The following is a 19,667-nucleotide window of genomic DNA, read 5'->3' on the forward strand; positions in this document are numbered from 1 at the left end:
AATTTCTTTTGGAGTACAGAAAAAAACAGAGTTGGAGTAGGCTGCCTTATTTTCTGAAGAAAAAAACAAAAGGGTTCCAAACCTTTGATCACAATATGAAAGAAGTTGAAAAGTCTAGAAAAATACTGCAACAATACTTGTTAATTCTTCACTGAAAAACACAATAAATTTAATATCCACTCAAGAGCTTTGGAGAAAATGACTCCATAGTTGCCTTCTATCACTAGTTTAAACAGTAAATACAAACTCATATTAATGAAGAACAGCAACTCCACACTAATTATAATAATTCACTGTTTCTCAGAAGCAGAGGTTAGAGGAGGACGGAGCAGCCGTCCAAATCTGGAAAGAGGAAGTGAGAGAAGCAAGAAGAAGCTGTGATGAGAGGGAAGGGGAGAGAGGAATGTTGGGTTTGCTGGAGACCAGGAGAAAGATGAGGGGAGGAGATACGTGTAAGACAGTGTTTCTCTGGCCATTCTGAAATTCTGCTGTGCTGGAGGCATCTGCAGTAATAAACACATTCATCTCTTTTCCAGGCCAAATTTGGATTCAGCCCAGTGTTGATGGCTGTCTTCACTCTCAAACATTTTTTGGCTGACTTATTTTTAAGATTAGTATTTAATTTTACAGCAGAAGATGAAAATAGACTCTCCATTTTCTTTTTCTTTTTTTGCCAAAAATGTAATCCTTTGAGGTCTTTTATTAGGAAATACAATGTATCCAGATCATGAAGTCTAAAACAATAAAATTCCTTTGCTATTTTATAATTTTTAAGAAACTCTTGTCATTTGTCAATGGAAGGAAAATGGACTCCTGAAATATCTATATTTTTTGTATTACTATAAGATTTTTCTTTTAGTAGCAATCATAATAATAACTGTGAATTTGTTTGGATTCCACCAGTTAGAATTACCTACAATCTATCTTATCTATAGTAGGATAAATAGGATCCATAGTAATAATTAAGAGGCAAAGCCACTTAGTTACTCAAGTAACTTCTAAATCATCAGAGAAATGTAAAAGTGAATCTGGTGTGATTTTCCTTTAGAAATATGTAGAAATTAGAGACTAATAAATAATGATGTGACAATTATTTATTAACTGCAACATACAGTTAATCAGTATTTCCTGACTTTGCCCCCCTCATGGGATGTACATTGGAGAAATGAAGGAGAAAGAGTGATGCCAATTCAATAACTCTAAGCAAAAAGACAAAAAAAGCTCCCAGAAGTACAATGCCTAAATTGGGACTCACTCTGAGGAATTCTGTTCTAGTTAAAGAACATGAGCTTTGCACTCAGACAAAGCTGAGTCTGAGCCCTGGCGTTACCACTTAGTCGAGTGGTACAGATTCTCTCTAAACCATACTTCCTTCACCTTAGGTGGGAATAATTTTCATTAAGTTGGAGCAGGTACTGCCAACTCAAATGTCGCATCTTGTACAAAGCAACAATTCAATAAATATTAACTACCATTATTCCTAACATCTTTCTCTGAACTTTGTTCTTTACCATGTTCTATTGGATACACAGGCTTATTCAAGAAATAACAAGCTTTGACATGAAAGATGCAGATAACAGATTTTAGTTCACTCATTTTGGAGGGCAGGGGTTGGGGGCAGAATTACTGCTAGAACCTGGTGGCAGGATGGTCACCACTCAGGAGATGGCTCAAGAAATTCGGTGGTTCTCCATGCCTTAATGTTTACTTTCTGCCTCTCTGATTAGGTAAGCCAGGCTTACACAAATGTGTGGCATTTTTCACAAAGGACAGACATACTTTCCCATCGTACCACTCTGAATACACTTGTGCTGGGTTTTTATATTTTGAAATAGGAGTAACAACTAAGTCTCAGGTGTTTTTTGTTTTTTGTTTTTTTTTACATTCAGATATGTTAGTGGATGTTCACTTAGAATGTATAAGCAAAAGTTAACATTTAGCAATAGAAAAATTAAAGAACTGTGAAATCATGTAGATAGAAATGTAAAATATATTTCTTCAAACTGAGAAATCATGCTTTACATTCTACATTTTTCCAAGTGTATTTGTTAAAATGTAATTAGTTTAGTTACATATTACATTTTGCATTAGATACCATTTGAAACAATACAGAAGGTGTCCTAAAGCACTCTGGGCATGGAAAATTCTTTATCTGTAATTAGTAGTCAGTCCCACAGAAATTGTCTACCAATGTGGGTGAACATGAAATATATTATGATCTGTAAAAGAAGCCAGACATAAACATATATTATGTAATTTCATTTATGTGAAATGTCCAGAAAAGTCAAATTTACAGAGATAGAAAGTATATTAGCGGTTGCCTAGGAACAGGGAGTAATCCTAACAATTAAAACTAGCTGTTAGGGCACCCATCTTCAAGAAAGCCTTCCTTTTAAGAAGTATGAACTACACTCAACTTACTGAAAGTAGAGAAAAGAGAGAAGGAACAGTAGGGGAAGAAACCGTAACAAATTCCCAAGGATCTAAAATGATCATATTATAAGTGGAACATCTCTTATAATAAGTAGAGCTCTAAAACGTATGTATTACATCTCATCTGGGCCAATGAAACAGTTTGCTCTTAGGAGAATGGTAAGTATATGTATTCTATCTTTTCATTTAAAAATATGCAGTCGTTAACTATAATTACATACATATGTATCTACCTATATTCAAGTATATGGAAGGATCTCCCAGATGTACTACTAAGTGAAAAAAGCAAGGTAGGAAAATAGTGTGAATGGTTCTATTACTGTGGTTTGAAAAAAGAGAATTTTATCTGTACATTGTGGCAATAATGCCCAATTCCGCTCCTCCTTGCCCAGGAGAAATCAACTGTCAGAGGAAATGGAAGAGGTGGGAAAGGAAGCTTTTATTTTGTACTTTGTATCTTTCTGCACTATCTGAATTCTAACCATGTACATGTATTAATTTCATTTAAGAAAATGTCCCTTTGATTGATGGAATTATTTACTGTATAAGCTCCTATTGGCCATGTCGATAATTTACACTACTATCTACGATATTGTCTGGCATAGTAACTTTGTATGCTGAGATGCTCAATAAACTTGTAACATTAAAATAAGACTAATCAATGTTATTAAAATATTTTTAAAGTAAGTTTAAAATAGATTAGCAGTTGAGTCCAATCTCTGAAGCAATGCTGAGCAAGACCCAGAAGTTTATACTGACTGCACAATATGAGAATGGCTCATTTGCAATCTGTGGCTACAATAACGCAATTTGCATGTACGGATTTTCCTGAATTAGGAAATGCACTATGCCCCAGAAATAATTTCCCATAAGACAAATTTATAAAGTATCTAAGAATCAGTATGATCCACCCTCCCCTTCCAAAACCCTTCTGTGTCAGTTATCAACACAGTGCTCTTTCCTCCAAACCTACCTTTCTCTGCTCTGCTTTGTGGTACAGGAGCTAGACCTGGAAACGGTCCTCCGCTGCCAGCCGGCACACTATTGAGCTTTGCCAGTAAAGGGTAGTGAAGGAACACTAAAGTCTGAGTGGTTTCTTTTCCTGGTCTGGTGAGCTTTTTCTTGCTGGTTCCTAGGCATGCACCTGCTAGGGGCATGTGGGACAACCAAAAGTGCTTGCCATTTAGCGAGTTTCAGTGGCATCTCAAACAGTGGCTGCCTGTGATGTTTCACTGGCACCACAGTGAGTGGATTCCCAGCAAGTCTTGCCAGAACTCCGGTAGGCAGTTTCCTGCTTGCCAGCCCTGGTCCATGGCGCCTTAGTGAATTTCTGTGCCACCCACTGGCCACAGCAGCACCTCTCCAACAAGGCTGTCCCAGTTTTATTGGGGAAGGGGCTTCTTTCAAGTTCTCTCCTTTCCTGGGTATCCTGCTTGAGCCCTAGAGGTACTAGCAGTGCCCTTTATTTACTATGCTTATATTCTTCAGAATTCTCTTCACTTCCTAGTAGTTAATCCCATTACTACTCAACAACTCCTTGTATTATATTTCCCTGTTTGTGTTACTGGTGTTTCTGACTCCTGATTGGACCTTAACTAATTCACACCCCAATCAAATCAAATCAAATCAAATCAAACCAAACCAAACCAACCCAACAACAAACAATTAAATCCGTAACCCCTCCCTCGAAACATAAGAGTATATGTTAATTTTGATAATACAGAGAAACACCACAGCATCTACCCCAACTTAACTAATTGCACTAAAAACTCCCATAAAACTAAAAAACACAGTGCGATGGCTTTGTAATGTGTAAACGAAGCTAAGCCAAAATGATACTTCCCAGAATTCTCTTCCCTCTATGGTTCTAGGTTAGTGCTGGCCATTAGGGGAAATCTGTCCAAGATTTGGAAGGCAAAAATGAAGCAGCAGCCATTATACTCTGGAGGTCAGTATAGGATGCCGGGTGCTGCTGTAGTCATATACTTTGTCACTGATCTGCTGGTACATCTTGGTGTGGAGAAGGAACTGAGCTCATAATTCCTCCAATTCCTGCTGGATCTCGTCTTTCAGCTTCTCCTAGTCCAGGGCCAGGTGCATGCATAGCTCCATGGCCAACAGTGTTACTTCTCTTGCAGGTCATCTGCACTGTCGAGATTGGAGGTGGTAAGAGACAGACACAGATTCCAATTTGTCCTTGTTTCTTTTTGGTGTCACATCCAGCTTGTCTTCCTGACTGCTGCCGTGATGACCTCTGGGGACTTCAGGTGCAAAGGCAGACCCTAATTCAGACTTCCATAAACTTTTCCCACAGCTTCCATAACAGTTGGTCCCTATAATAAATTCCTTACTTCACATCACTCATGGTGTTTCCGCTATCAGGGTCCAACCTCTACCAATGTACATTGTAACATGGTTAAATGATTCAGCTTAAAAAGAATCATAAGTGACCTGGGTCACTTGATCAACTGAGTTGCTACTGTCAATTTCCCCCCCCATGTTTCTTCTTCATTTCTATACAATATCTAAGTTTTAAAATATGTTAGATGTTGAAGTAGAAAATTTTCTTTAACAAATGACCATGTGAGCACTCTTACATGCTGTGAAGCTAGTTAGATATAGGATGAAATGTTCTAGCTACTCAGAGATACACAGACAAATTACCGAGGTAGCTTAGGATCCAGGAGAGCCCGGCCTATGTTCCTGACAGGGTTCTCCACGCTAGCTGAAGAACGAGACAGAGAACTACGAAGTTCCGAGAAGACTAGTATATATGCATTAAAGGGAATCTAGAGGGCCTGGCTGGGTTTAAGCTGGGAGGGAACATGAAAAGATGATGTCAAAACTTCAGCGATGTCATTAGTTCTAAACCAAAAATTCATTTGTTTGACATTTTTGTGATTTAGCCTTGTTTCCTGATCATGCTCAATATGACTCGCCAGTTCTCAGATGTGTGAACCTCTTAATAAATCCCACTTCCTGTTTCAGAAAAGGACGGAAGGCAAGCAGAAGAGTAACGGGACATTCAGTAACTTAGCAGCAGAGAAAGAGCTCCTGATTAGGGAGAACTTTGGGTTAAGACCCTAACTCAGAGATTGTGAACAGACTATTTGAAATAAAGTTTTTAGAAAACTGGCCTTCTCGACAGATCTTTATTGAGCACTTACTAACTGCCAGGAAAGCAGCCAGGCCTCCTCAGTTAGAAATGGCGGAAGAAACAGAAAGGACAGGTCGAACAAAAAGCACAAGACTATTGCTAGCATCTAAGGGCAGTATCATTTCATGGCAGGGACGCTGCCCGAGGCACTTCATCTTAAGCCAGAGTCCTTCCATACCACCTCTCGCAGCCCTAAAGCTAACTGCATGTAGCTCGACAGTGAGCCAGACTGGCAGCCCCAGGTTTATTGTTTCCTAGTGCACTTTTCAGAAGGATGTATTAAACGTGCTATTCAGAGTGCAGCTATTTAAATTCTTAGAAGTCCTTCATAGGAAAAGAGAGAATAAAAAGAATTTGCTGAATTTGTCATAAAAATAATTTCTTGATGAAGAGGCATGGATAAGAGAAATGTAATAAATGTAAATAACAGAATTACGAGTCACTGAACATTCCAGAAAATTCTCAGAAAGTATGTAGAAATTGCCAATGAAGTTTAATTTCTGCCCCTGTTGATTTATTTTGTTTGTTTATTTGTTCATTCACTCAATAAATATTTACTGAATGACATTAGGATATCACAATGAGTAAGACAGACAATATCTCAACCTCATGGAATCTCCTTTCTGTGGTGGGGGAAACACTCAAATGTAAACAAATTAATACATAATTCCAGTTGTTATAAAATGCTATAAAAAATGAAGCAGGAAAAAAATGAAGCAGGGATAAAATGGGTGGTTCTACTTTAGGAGATGAGTTAGTATTATAGATTAAATTTTCTACACATAGTTTACAATAAGTGTTATAATAAATATAACCACAGATGTGTCTTAGATATACTAAAAGGATAGGATTCATGTACTGAATACATTTATATAAATCATAATGAGCTTATATATAGATCAATGAAACTTACCCTATAGAAAGCACTGGTCAAAGGGAGTAATGCTGCAGCAATGTTATATTCTTCTAAACTTGAACAATCCTTATACAAAACAAAGAGAAATAATTATTAGGATATTTACCACAAATCACAAATATGTGGAAACAAAAATGTGATATTGTTGATTGTCCTATGGGGTTCTTACTTTTATTCCAAATTGTTACTAAGAAGCACTAAGATAAGTTCTAAGATTACACACACACACACACAGATATACAGATGGATACAGATATGTAGATATACAGTCTGTCTGTCTAGAAAAAGTCCAGTCATTGTTAATATAATGAGAACAGTTTGTGCAACATTGATGTAACCTGGCAGCCAAGGAGAGTGGACTGGAATGAGCATGGGTGAACAATGACGGCCTCACGGTACTAGTCTGTGGGAGTGGTAGACACTGTTGAGTGAGCATGTACACTGTGTGGCTGTCGTATTCAAAATGACTGAGCAAGTAGGGCAATGAATCTGCATCAAATTTTGCATTACGTTTGAACATTTCTCCACAGAAACTATTAGGATCATTCAGAGGCTACAGTTATGGGCAACTGGTGATTGGCAGCTTCATCATGAGAACGTGCCAACTCATGCATCACGTCTGGTACAGCTTTTGATGAAACATCAAATCACCCAGGTGACTCAGCCCCCATACGGCCCAGATTTGGTGCCCTGTGACTCCTGGCTTTTCCCCAAACTAAAATCATCTTTGAAAGTGAAAAGATTTCAGACCATCAATGAGATTCAGGACAGTATGACTGGGCAGTTGACGGCGATTGGGAGAACTCTGTGAAGACCCAAGACGCCTACTTTGAAGGGGACTGAGGCATCACTGTCCTATGTACAATGTTTCTTATATCTTATATCTTCTTCAATAAATGTCTCTATTTTTCATATTGCATGGCTGGTTACTTTCTGGACAGACCTTGTGTATATGTCCTAAAGCTAAATGCTCATGGTAAATAGCTACTTTTACCCATCTCCTTCACAACAATTGTGGTACAGTGTGTAATTTACACAAAAAAAATTTGGAGGGAGTTTTTTAGCATATTTAACTACTGCATTTCACAGAATCTAAGATACACTCCCCCGCCCCCCCACCATTTCAACTTCTCTAAGACTGGAATGAATCTTATAATTAATTGGAAATATTTTTTCTCCTGATATTATATACAAAGGGTATTTTGTTATTGATCATGCAAGAAATATCATTGATGCTAAATCCCACTGGGTGGAATGCTGTCAAATAGTCAGAAAATCTTAGTTGTAACATAAAGTGGTGCAGTTGCTAGGACAACAGTATGGCAATTTCCCCAAATTGAAAAATCAAATTACCATATGATCTAGCAATTGTACTCTGGGTATGTACCCCAAACAACAGTAACTTATACAGATATTTGTACACTCATGTTCATAGTGGCATCATGCAGAATATCCAAAATGGGAAAGCAACCCAACAGGTGAATGAATTGAGGAAACGTGCGCACGCACACGTACACGCACGCCCACAAGAGAGTCATTCAGCTTGAAAAAGGCAGGCAATTCTGACACATGCTACAATGTGGATGGGCCTTGAGGACATCATGACAAGTGAAATAAGCCACACTGCAAGATCCAGACTAAAAACCTTCTGCACAGGAAAGAAAACCATCAACAAAATGAAAAGGCAACTTACTAAATGGGAGAAAATATTTGCAAACCACTTGTCCAGTAAGAGAGTAATATCCAAAATATTCAAGGAACTCATACATCTCAGTAAAACCTCCCCCCACCCAAATAACCCAATTGGAGAATGAGCCAAGGAACTGAAATTTCTTTTTAATCCTCACCCTAAGATTTTATTTATATAAATATTTTATATACATATATTTAATTTTAGACGGGGAAAGAGAAAGAGAGAAACATTGATCGGTTGCTTCCTATATGCTCCTTGATCAGGGATTGAACCCACAATCTAGGTATGTGCTCTGACTGGGGATCAAATCTATAACCTTTTAATGTACAGGACAACACCCCAACTGAGTCACCCTGCCAGAACTGAACAGACATTTTTCAAAAAAAGACATACAAATGGCCAACAGGCACGTGAAAAGGTAGTCAACATCATTAATCATCAGGGAAATGCAAAAAACCACAATGATATCACCTCAAATCTGTTAGAACTGCTTCAATTACAAGTGCTAATAAGGCTGTGGAGAAAAGGGAACCCTTACACACTGTTGGCGATTATGTAAACTGGGATGGGCACTATGGAAAACAGTATGGAGCTTCCTCAAGAAACTAAAAAATAAAGCTACTTTAATGATCCAGTAACCCCATTTGTGGGTATATATCCAAAAATAAAATTATCTTAAAGAGATTATTTGTACTCTCCTGTTCATTGAAGCATTATTTAAATAGCCAAAGTATGAAAACAAAGTGGTGATCAATGAAGGAATCATAAAGAAAATGTGATTTACTGGTGTATATATAGTGGAGTATTATTCAACCTTAAAATGGAAGGAAAGCCTGCCATTTGCACACCATGAATGAACCTGGTGAGCATTATGAAAGTGAAACGAGCTAGGCAGAAAAAGACGAATACCTCATCAAAATAACAAAGTTGAACTCAGAAACAGTAAAACGGTGGTCGTCAGGGGCTGGGGCATGGGTAAACCGGGGAGGTGTTGGTAAAAGGGAACAAACTTTGAACTGTAAGATGAATAAGGTGTGAGGATCTAACATATAACATGGTGGCTATAGTTGATATACTGTATTGAAATTTGTTAAGAGAACAGAAATTAAGTATTCCTACTAAAAAAGGGTCTATATGTGAATACGTGAGGTGATGGATATGTTCATTAACTCAATTTTTAAAAATTCTTTCACAATGTATACTATATCTAATCATGTCATATACTTTAAATGTGTAATATTACAATTTTGTCCAAGTATACCTCTCTGAATAAAACTGGAAATACACAGTCAGGCCATGTAGAAAAACATCATTATTTTTTATCTATATGGCATCACTGTATGTTCTCTATCATCCCCGTGGATTTAATAAAATAATCCCAGAACACAGCAAAAGTGTGAATCATCTTTTTCTTCCTGACTTATTCTTCACCCCTTTGCTTAGGACATTGCTATGCACAAGAATGTCATCCCCTGTGTCCCGGCACATCTGAGTTTCTTTAACAGAAATGCCTTGCATGTTTCTGAAGAATGTCATGAGGCCCAAGGCAATAAAGTTCAACAGACTTGAGCTGTAATCTTCTCCTAAGGAAATGGTTGGGATGCCAAGATGCCTTTTGACTTTGATTTCACAGCAGGGCTTCATTTGTAATAATTCTGTCCAAACTTTAAATGACAACAGCTGTGATACGAAGTCCAACACACTCATTTATAAAAATTTCCCACAAATTAAAAAAAATTAAACAATGGGGAATTTCAATCCATGACCAATTAGCAGGGAACAGGCAATCCTAAAACATTTAAGAGCTATTTATTATCTTACAAAATGTTTACACATTTTAGTGCATGTCTCCAACCTGAGCGCCAGTCAAATGCTGATTGCAAAATATAAATATAAAATTCTTTGCAAATCACGTTAGAGTCATTCTAAGTTAATTAGGTTGAAAAATGGAAAATTTTTAAAACAATGAGTCCACAACAATTGACATAGCAATAGCATTGCGGAGCAGTGCAGTTATCTATTGGGGAATCAATCCATAAATACACATCCTGAAGTCCCCGGTGCTTTTGCCACATAACAGCGATGTAGTTACAGACATACCAGGTAATTTATAAACTTGCAAGAACTTGAATACTAGACGTTTTATTCTGAACTTTGCTATGTAGTTTTCCTTTAATTTTCCTGCTACAATTAAGAGTGAGCCCTGCAATCTTAATTTCCCATTACCTTCAAATTACTTCATACTTTCGATCTGCATACCTTTGAACTGTCATGACCAGCCTTCCTGTTTCATAAAACATTGGAATCTCTCAAAAATGATGTATTTAAACATTAAAGAAAAAAAAAAAGACTGAAAGGCACAACTATCTGCGGCACAAATGTCATATACAACTGACTTTTTTTTAGTTTAATAGACGTAGCTCAGAAAAAAAATTTTGAATTGTCCAAATATTGAGAACATTTGCATCTTCTACATAGGAACAAAACTTACAACTACCAAAGCCAAAAATACCTCTTTATATCACAGTACTCTGCTGCTCAAAAATGTCAGTTTTGATTTGACCGTTATAGGATAGCACCCAAACTCTGCTTCCTAGCTTGTAAACGCTCCATGGTGTAGACCCAGCTCCATACCCAACCGACCTGCTGATCCCTCTTGCTACAAGCATTATAATCATCTTCATTCCACATCACAGTTATTCTCACCACATCTAATAGCCCTAGGAATACTGTCTATGCCTTGCTTGTCATTTACATTCCCCTCCTTGGCACCTCCAATACATTGTCCCTTGTATTTCTCTGCCCTTTCCACTACAGTGCTAAACACAAAATAAACAAAAGGACTCTTACTGTAGTTTCAGCCTCAGGTCATGTTTTAATACTAAATAAACTTGTATGTCCACAGAGAATGTATCAGAATTTTGAATACTATAGTTATTTAACATGTACCACAATTCCCATTGGGATAAAAGGTGAATACCAGGTTTGACAAATAATATATTGAGAGACTGGCCCCAGTGTACTTCAATTCTTTTTTTTTTTTTTAACAAATCCACTTTTATTTATTTACTTTTCAATAAGTTTAAATCCTTGAGTGAAACAGCAAGACATGAATTCTGTGTCCAATGGCCTTAGCAGGAAGGTTGCCTTGGAATTTAGCATGCACCATGCCTCTGTCTCCGTGAGTGCGAGTTTACCTTTCCCCAGGTTACTCTGGTTTCATTCGGTTTGCCATAAGGAGTCACTGTCTTGTTCTTTGCTTTGTACGCGTAAGTGCATCTCTGTACACATAATCACATTTAGACAGAATTCAGTTTCATCTCGAGCATAAACACCTTCAATTTTAAGAAGAGCTGTGTGTTGCCTCTGGTTTCGGGGACCCCATTTATAACCATCACAATCGGCCTTGGAGCAGAGCCTCTCACATATTTGTTACCGAAGTCCTATTCCCTGAAGGCCACCATAGGCTCCAAGGTGAAGAAAAGAGCTGCTTCAATTTTATACGCCTGGAGACTAGCTCTGCACCTGGCATACAGTAACAGTTGCTAACATTTACTGAGTGCTTACTGAGTATCAGACATGTTTCAGCTATGGATTTACATAAATTATTTCATTTAATTTTTATAGCATCTCTAGGAGGTAGATACTATAATTATTTTCATTTTGTTGATGAAGCAACTGAGTTATATGCAGTCACAAATGTAGGAGCCAGGACTCAAAAGCAGGTAGTCCTACTCCGGTATCTGTGCTTTAAACCTCTGTGTTTTTTTTTTGACTCTTAAATGCAATGGGATATGGAACTATATCTAAAATGGCATCTGTGGAAACACATGATTTAGGCAAAAGAAGTCTTCTTGTAATTATAAATAATATCCTCAAGACAGCTGAAAACTGTACCACATTTATGAAAAAGCAACTGAACATTTAAAATATAATTGCTAAAATTAAAATGCAAAGGAAGGGTTAGAAGAAAATTTTTTGTCATGATATCTCCAGGAATTTTTAACAAATGTATTTATTTATTTGAGAAAAGGGAAGGGAGGGAGAGAGACAGGAAGAGAAACACTGATGTGAGAAATATCGATTGCCTCTCACATGCGCCCCAACAGGGGACTGAACCCACAACCCAGGCATGTGCCTTGACCAGGAATCAAATCAGTGACCTTTTGCTTTGTGGGATGACGCCCAACCAACTGCACCATGCCAACCACAGCTTCAGGAATTTTTTTTTTTAATTACGGAATACAGAGGATCAGATCAACGCTTCTAAAGTATGCCTAATGGGACTGCTGCAAATAGGGAACAGAGAAAGTAAAAAAAAAATAATGAAAAGACTTTAGTCCTTATTTGCAAAGGGTGTCAAATAGGATAAATGAAAAGATAGTTGGTAGAATGAATAAATGCAGTCTATTGATATAAGGGAATACTACATGAAAATGAAAAAATAAATTATAGCTATATCCCTCATCATGGCTCAATCTTCCAAACATGGTTTTGACCCAAAGAATTGAGACCAAAAGAATACATCACCACCACTATCATCATCATCATCATCATCATCATCATCATCAATTAGTCAATACTAAAACATACCTTCTTGATTAACATTGGCCTCTAGTTCTATTTATCCCATCAAAGCACATAAAGGTAAACATGTGCCAACACAATATAGGATTTTATAAAGTCCACTACAGCAATGTCAAAGAATTGCTTCAATCAAGTAAATAAGAGATAAGGTACTCGGGATGATTTCATAATAAGTGCTTTAAAAGAAAATGATTTGATGTCAAAAGATTAAGGGAGTCTCTTGGGAAAAATACTGAAGGCCTTAAATATTTTTGTAAAATGATCATCTTTAGGCTGGTGCTGTATAAGCCAGATACAAAGTAAGCTATCATGGAATTATGTCAGAAAAAATATTTTAAATGCCATTCCCTCCTACAAACAAAAGATTCATACCTGGATTCCAAGAAAAATGAGCACATTGTAAATATTGTAACCTAAATACTTGTTAAAATAAAGTTTTATAATTTCCTCTTTTAAACATAATGTAACAAACAGACACGTTCCCCACTATTTGCTATGCAATTTTAGTCTGTATTTTAAATGAAGTTACTGGTGGTGACAGTGAAAATTAGTCACACTCTTAAGGATGTGAAGGATGTGAAGGATGTGGGAGTGATATCATATCTCTAATTTAATTCTCTTGTCTAGTGTCTGCAGAAATCAGATCCTTGAATATGAAAATATTCTTCAGCAAAGTCAACCAAGTAGCAGCTCCACTTGCGGTTATGTAACAAATATGGGTTGTCTTTGCTGAGGCTGATTATCATGGCTTCATGTATATTGTATACAACCACTGATTTGGTGAATGTATTCCATCAGAGAGGAGGACAGCAAACATTCTGCATTCCTATGATATGGACAACGGTAAACATTTATAATTTTGCCTCAAGGATATGTTAACTAAACCCCTTCCCATCCAAATTCAGTCTGAAGGAATTTGGAGCATCTGAACATCATATAGAACATTACACTGACTTACAGCATTGATGATCTACTAATCAGGCTGGATAAGCAAGAAGTCAAGAAGTGTCTACTATGTTGGAAACCTTGGTAAAACATATGTGCTATGGAGGATGGGAGATAAACCTCATGGAGGTTCTGGTATTCTGGGACATCTCATTCAAAACAAAAGACAATGTGTTGCATCTTGTACCTCCCATCATGAGAAAGGAAGCAGTACTTCTGGTAGGCCTCTCTGGGTTATGGAAGCAGCACATTCCACATCTGTGACTACTGCTCTGACTCATACCAAGTGACGCCAAAGCTTCCAGCTTTGAGTAGGACCCAGAGCAGGAAAGGGCTCTACAGTAGAAACTGAAATCAATGAGCTCCGTTTCTCATCACACCCAGTGACCCACTGAGAGAATCTGCACTTCCCATTGCTGTAACTCAGAGCTCTGCAAGGTTAGAGGTTGTAGTCCCCAAAGGAGAAATGTTTCTACTAGGAGATAAAACAAGAATCCCATTAATCTATCAACTACAGCTATCACCAAGGTACTTCAGACACTACTAATGCAGACATGAAGAGAGCTACCATTTTGGCAGAGATAATTAAACCTGAATGCCAGGTGGAGGCAGGGCTCCTGTTACACAACAGGAGCAAGGAGGAATATGTTTGTCACCCAGGTAAATCCCTGGGTACATCTTGGTACTTTCTTACCAAATTCTGATGGAAAATGAACAAGAACATCAACCCTGAGCTAAGAAAGACATGGTGACGAGGGACTAGGACCCTTCCAAGATGAGGACCTGGGTCATACTGCTAAGGAAGCCGCTGAAAATAATGAGGATAAGGGAGTCAGGAATGGCTGGCAGAGAAGAGAGATAAGTAACATTTGTAAACCCATGGTCAGCTACAGCAGCAGGCGCTAAAGTTTTTTCCACTTACACCTTTCTAAGTTTCCTCCAGCAAGAGAGGCACACTAGGATTCTGGAGGAACTGTGCCTGAATACACACAAAGAAGTGGAGCCCAGCAGCACAAAAGGTGAATATATCAATGCCCTATAAAGGTACCCATTCAAGAAAAAGACTTGTTGCCCCCATGACTGGTAGTGCTGTCCACAGCCTCTTCTGGGGCAGCCAATATTCAATGAACGATCAAGATGTGGGTATAAAGATCGAATTAGTTTGGCTTAATGTGGGACAAATCCAGCTTGGGAACTCTGTGGGTTTAACTGAAGCTACCCTTGGGCCTACAGTATTGTTTGACTTTTCCTTCTGTCTAATTCCACTCCTTTCCTTCCCTTCCACAGGTTATCAATCCCAACAGTACTCCTTAACAAACATCCTCTGCACCACACTGCCTCAGAATGTGTCTCCAACCTGAAACAACTTCTCAGCACAGCAGTAGTGAGCACATCTTTGCCATGGGCTCTGTTTTCTGGGGAACCCAGGCTAGGACGGATCTGTAGATTGAAAAGATCAGTATGACTACAGGATAATAAATAGGTTTGAAAGGGAACAAGAACTGAAATCGAATGAATGCTTCAAAGGGTACTACAGCAGTCTGGGTGGGACAAATGGCAGCTTTGATTAGGGTGTTAGTGGTGGAGGTAGAGAGAAGTGGATTGAGTTAAAATATTTTTTCAAGGCAAAAATCAATATAACTTGGTACTGGGGTTGAGGCAGAAGATGTTCCGGATCTCTTAGGTTTTTTTTGTGTAACTGAATCAGTGATGAAGCCATTTGCCAAGATTATAAACAAGGGAAGGCTGAGGGGTTGAGGAGATGGATACTGTAAATTCAGTTTGTACCTATTAACACTGAAGTGTCTTTGAGGCACGAAAATAAAATACCGGGTAGCCAGCTGTATAGATGGGTGTAGAGCTCAGAGAAAATGTCTGGGGTAGAGAAGTAAACTTGTGAGTTAACACCATACAAGTGGTAATTCAAGTTGTGGGTGTGGAAGACATCATTCTTAAAGAGGGTACAGAATGAGATTTTTTTTTAAAAACATGTTTTGAAAAACTAAAGGCCACCAAGTAGAGAATGGTGAGCTTTCAAAGATGGAGGAGGAATGGCCAGACACAAGGAGGATATGTAGGAAATGCTTCATCATGGAAGGCAAGGAAAGAAAGTGCTTCAAAAGAATCTGTAATTGATAAACTGCTTCCTCTATCTTCAAAGCAAGGAAAAGCTGGCAGACTTAACCATGAAGAGATAACATTAATAATTTATATAGTTTACACAGTTTCAAAGTAGCTCCTATACTGTATATTTTGTTTGCTTTCCTTTACAGTCCTTCCCCCCAAAGAGTGTACTTTAAGTTCCTGTGAAGAAAAAAGAAAGTGAATTGTAAATCTGCCATGTTTAGAAGAACTAACAAATAAATAAAACCTGTAAAAAAGCCTCCTTCAACATTAGAAAGCCTTCATGTGTATAACTCAGGTTATATAGAAAAACAGTTCTTTTTAGTATTTTAAATCCATAGATTATTACACTGCTTTTATAATATGAGCAAAAGATAAACTAATCAAATATATAACCAATTATCACAAAGAACTAGAGACAATTTTCTTCATCATTTATATTGTGAAACTAATGATAGCATACAAGCAGGGAATACCTTAGTTAGCTCTTAGTTTCAAGAACATTCTGAAATGCCATTATAAATAGTTAAACATGAAAACTGGCAGGAAACATTTAAATTAGGACTATAATTGCTCAGCAGAATTATTTATGAAAATCTTTTGAAGTCAAAATCAGGTTCAAATCTTTTTGAAAGTCAAAATACAATAAATGAAATACATGAAGGCAAGACTCACTTAACTACATCTAACCACCCTTAAAGATAAAAAAGACACGGGATTATCAACCTTGTGCCTAAATATATTTCTTCCCAAGCACTGATAAGAAAGACACTCACTCAGTAAGTGTAAAGTGTTGCATAAGGTCAGGGGAGTAACATGAAAGCAGTCCTGGGAACCCTAAGAAAACAATGTGCAAATCCTGAACACCGTTCTTTCTTTTTTAAAAAAATTGAATTGGTATTTAGAGCCATGGCTGGCGTAGCTCAGTGGACTGAATGCGGGCTGCGAACCAAAGTGTCGCAGGTTTGATTCCCAGTTAGGGTACATGTCTGGGTTGCAGGCCATGACCCCCAGCAACCGCACATTGATGTTTCTCTCTCTCTATCTCCCTCCCCTTTCTAAAAATAAATAAATAAAATCTTAAAAAAATTTTGAATTAGTATTTAGAAAAATTTCATTGAATTTATTGGAGTTACATTAGTTAATAAAACAATATAAGTTTGGATTCTTATTGGAGAAGGTGGAAAAATTTACTCTAAATTGGGTGACTAAGGTTGGACAGGAGGAGAGCGTTGAGGGTATAGGAGGGAAAGGCAGGAGTGAGGCCAAGCTCAACATACAGAGAGAAGCTACCGGTTTCAAGTGTAGTTTGTAAGACCTAATATGCACACTCTGGGTGCTGGCATGAGCAAAACACATCATTCATTTGCACACACAGGTCTTAGTATGAATCTGCATAAAACCTAGTCTGTCTTTCACAATCTGGAATAAATGAGTAAATTCCTAGAAACATACAACCTTCTAAGACTGAATCATGAAGAAATGGAATATCTGAACAGACCAGTCACTAGTAAAGAGAATGAATCAGTAATCAAAAAATCTCCCAACAAACAAAAGCTGGGGGCCAGATGGCTTCACATTTGAAGAATTAATAGCAATCATTTTCAAACTCTTCAAAAAAGAGAAGAGGAGGGAACAATTCCCAACTCATTTTATAGGGCCAGCATTATGCTGATACCAAAATTGAATAAAGGCACCACAAGAAAAGAAAATTACAGGCCAATATCCCTGATGAACATGAATGCAGAAATCTTCAACAAAATATTAGCAAACAAAAATTCAACAAAACAGTAAAAGGATCATGCACCACGATGAACTAGGGTTTATTCCATGGATGCAAGGATGATTCAGCATCGGCAAATGTTGATATATGCCACTTTAACAAAATGAAGGACAAAAATCATCTCAATAGATGCAGAAAAGCATTTGACAAAATTCAACATCCATTCATAATATAAAAAACCCTCAACAAAGTGAATATAGGGGGAATGCACCTCAATATAAAAAGGTCATGTACAAGAAGCCCTCAACTAAAAATCATACTTAATTGTGAAAAGCTAAAAGCTTTTTCTCTAAAATCAGGAACAAGACAAGGATGCTACTCTTGCCACTTTTATTCAACATAGTATGGGAAGTCTTAACCCAGGGTGGGAAGGAAGGAAAGAAGGGAGGGAGGGAGGGAGGGAGGGAGGGAGGGAGAGGAAAGGAGGGGAGGACAGGACAGGAAAGGAAAGCAAGTGAGCTCAATTCACAGAGAAAAGAAGTAAACCTGTTACTATTTGCAGATGACATGATCTTACATATAGAAAACCCTTAACACTCCACCAAAAAACTGTTAGAACTAACCAACAAAATCAGCAAAGATGCAGGATACAAAATTAACATAAGAAATCTGCTGTGTTCCTATACACTAATAACACACTATCATAAAGAGAAATTAAGGCTTCTGGTCAAGATGGCAGCGTAGATGAACACAGGACTCACAACCACAGCAAAATTACAACTGAACTACAGAACCACCTTCATTCAGAACCACCTGAAATCTTACTGAACAGAAGTCCTATAACTAAAGATATAAAGAAGCCACATCGAGTCTGGTAGGAGGGGCAGAGACTAGCAACAGGCTGCTCCCACGCCGATGTGTGGTGGTTAAAAATTGGGAAAAACATCTTGGCTGCAGTCCCCCCTGAGAGTGAGGGGTCGCAGCCCCACATCAGGCCCCCCAGACTAGGGTTCTAGTGCCAGGAAGATAAGTCCTCAAAACTTCTGGTTGTGAAAACCAGTGGGGATGGTGGCTGAGTGAGAAGGAGGGCTTCTGGAATCCCTTAAAGGGCCTGGGCCTGAATACAGACTTACTCAAACTTACTGCTCTGAACTCCAGTGCTGCAGTAGCAACTTGAAAGGTGCCAAGGACGTACAGGGAAAAATGGAATTGTCCAGTAAGGGCTGAGGGAGCTGCCTTCTCCCAGACAGAAGTGCTTCCATCATTGAAATTCAGTCAACATGCAAAAAATATGAAGGCTCCTCAAGAAATTAAAAATACAAGTACAATATGATTTGGTAATTTCACTTCTGGATATGTACAGGAAATTACCGTAAAACACTAACTGGAAATTATATATATACCCCATGTTTACTGCAGCATTATTACTATAGCCAAAACATGAAAGCAATCTAAGTGTCCTTCAATGGATGAATGGATAAGGAAAATTATACATGTGTATACTAATATTCAGCCATAAAAAGAAGGAAATCTTGCCATCTGCAACAACTTGGATGGACCTTGAAGATATTAGGCCAAGTGAAAAAAGTTAGAAGAGAAATTACTGTTTCACTTACATGTGTAATCTAAAAACACAAAACCCCAAAGTAGAACTCATAAATAGCAAAGAACGGACTGGCGGCTGCTATAGGTTGGGGGTGTGGTAGTGGGTGAAATGGGCTAAGGAGGTCAAAAGGCATGAACTTTCAGGCATAAAATAAAGTTGTAAGATGTAAAGTACAGCATGGCAATTATAATAATAATGTATATTTAAAAATCATTGAGAGATCTTCAAACTTCTTATCACAAGAAAAAATTGTAATTGTGTGGAGATGGATGATGATAACTAGATTTATTGGGATCATTTCACAGTATATACAAGTATCAAATCATTATATTGAACACTTAAAACTAATAAAATGTTGTACGTCAATTACATCTAAAAAATAAACAAACAAAAAAACCCCCAAAAGCCTGTTTTTCAGAGTACACACTAAAAGAAATTTATGATCAGTCTGCAGATGATTAGACTCTATTCTACTTGAAAGGT

General features: G+C 37.8%; 1 protein-coding gene and 1 pseudogene across 2 annotated transcripts in view; both read right to left on the minus strand.

The window, feature by feature from the left end:
• The window catches only part of SBF2 (SET binding factor 2), a 408,723-nt gene that overhangs the window by 99,288 nt on the left and 289,768 nt on the right, over positions 1-19,667 (minus strand). For both annotated transcript variants that reach the window (XM_045825232.1, XM_045825233.1), the window contains exon 17: positions 6,504-6,572. In XM_045825232.1, the coding sequence (XP_045681188.1) occupies positions 6,504-6,572 (69 nt within the window). The remainder of the gene's footprint in view (positions 1-6,503; positions 6,573-19,667) is intronic.
• Positions 11,282-11,625, minus strand: LOC123810032 (annotated as a pseudogene).

This window comes from Phyllostomus hastatus, unplaced genomic scaffold (genome assembly GCF_019186645.2).
Source record: "Phyllostomus hastatus isolate PE091 unplaced genomic scaffold, TTU_PhHast_1.1 phas_scaffold_585, whole genome shotgun sequence".
NCBI lineage: Eukaryota > Metazoa > Chordata > Mammalia > Chiroptera > Phyllostomidae > Phyllostomus > Phyllostomus hastatus.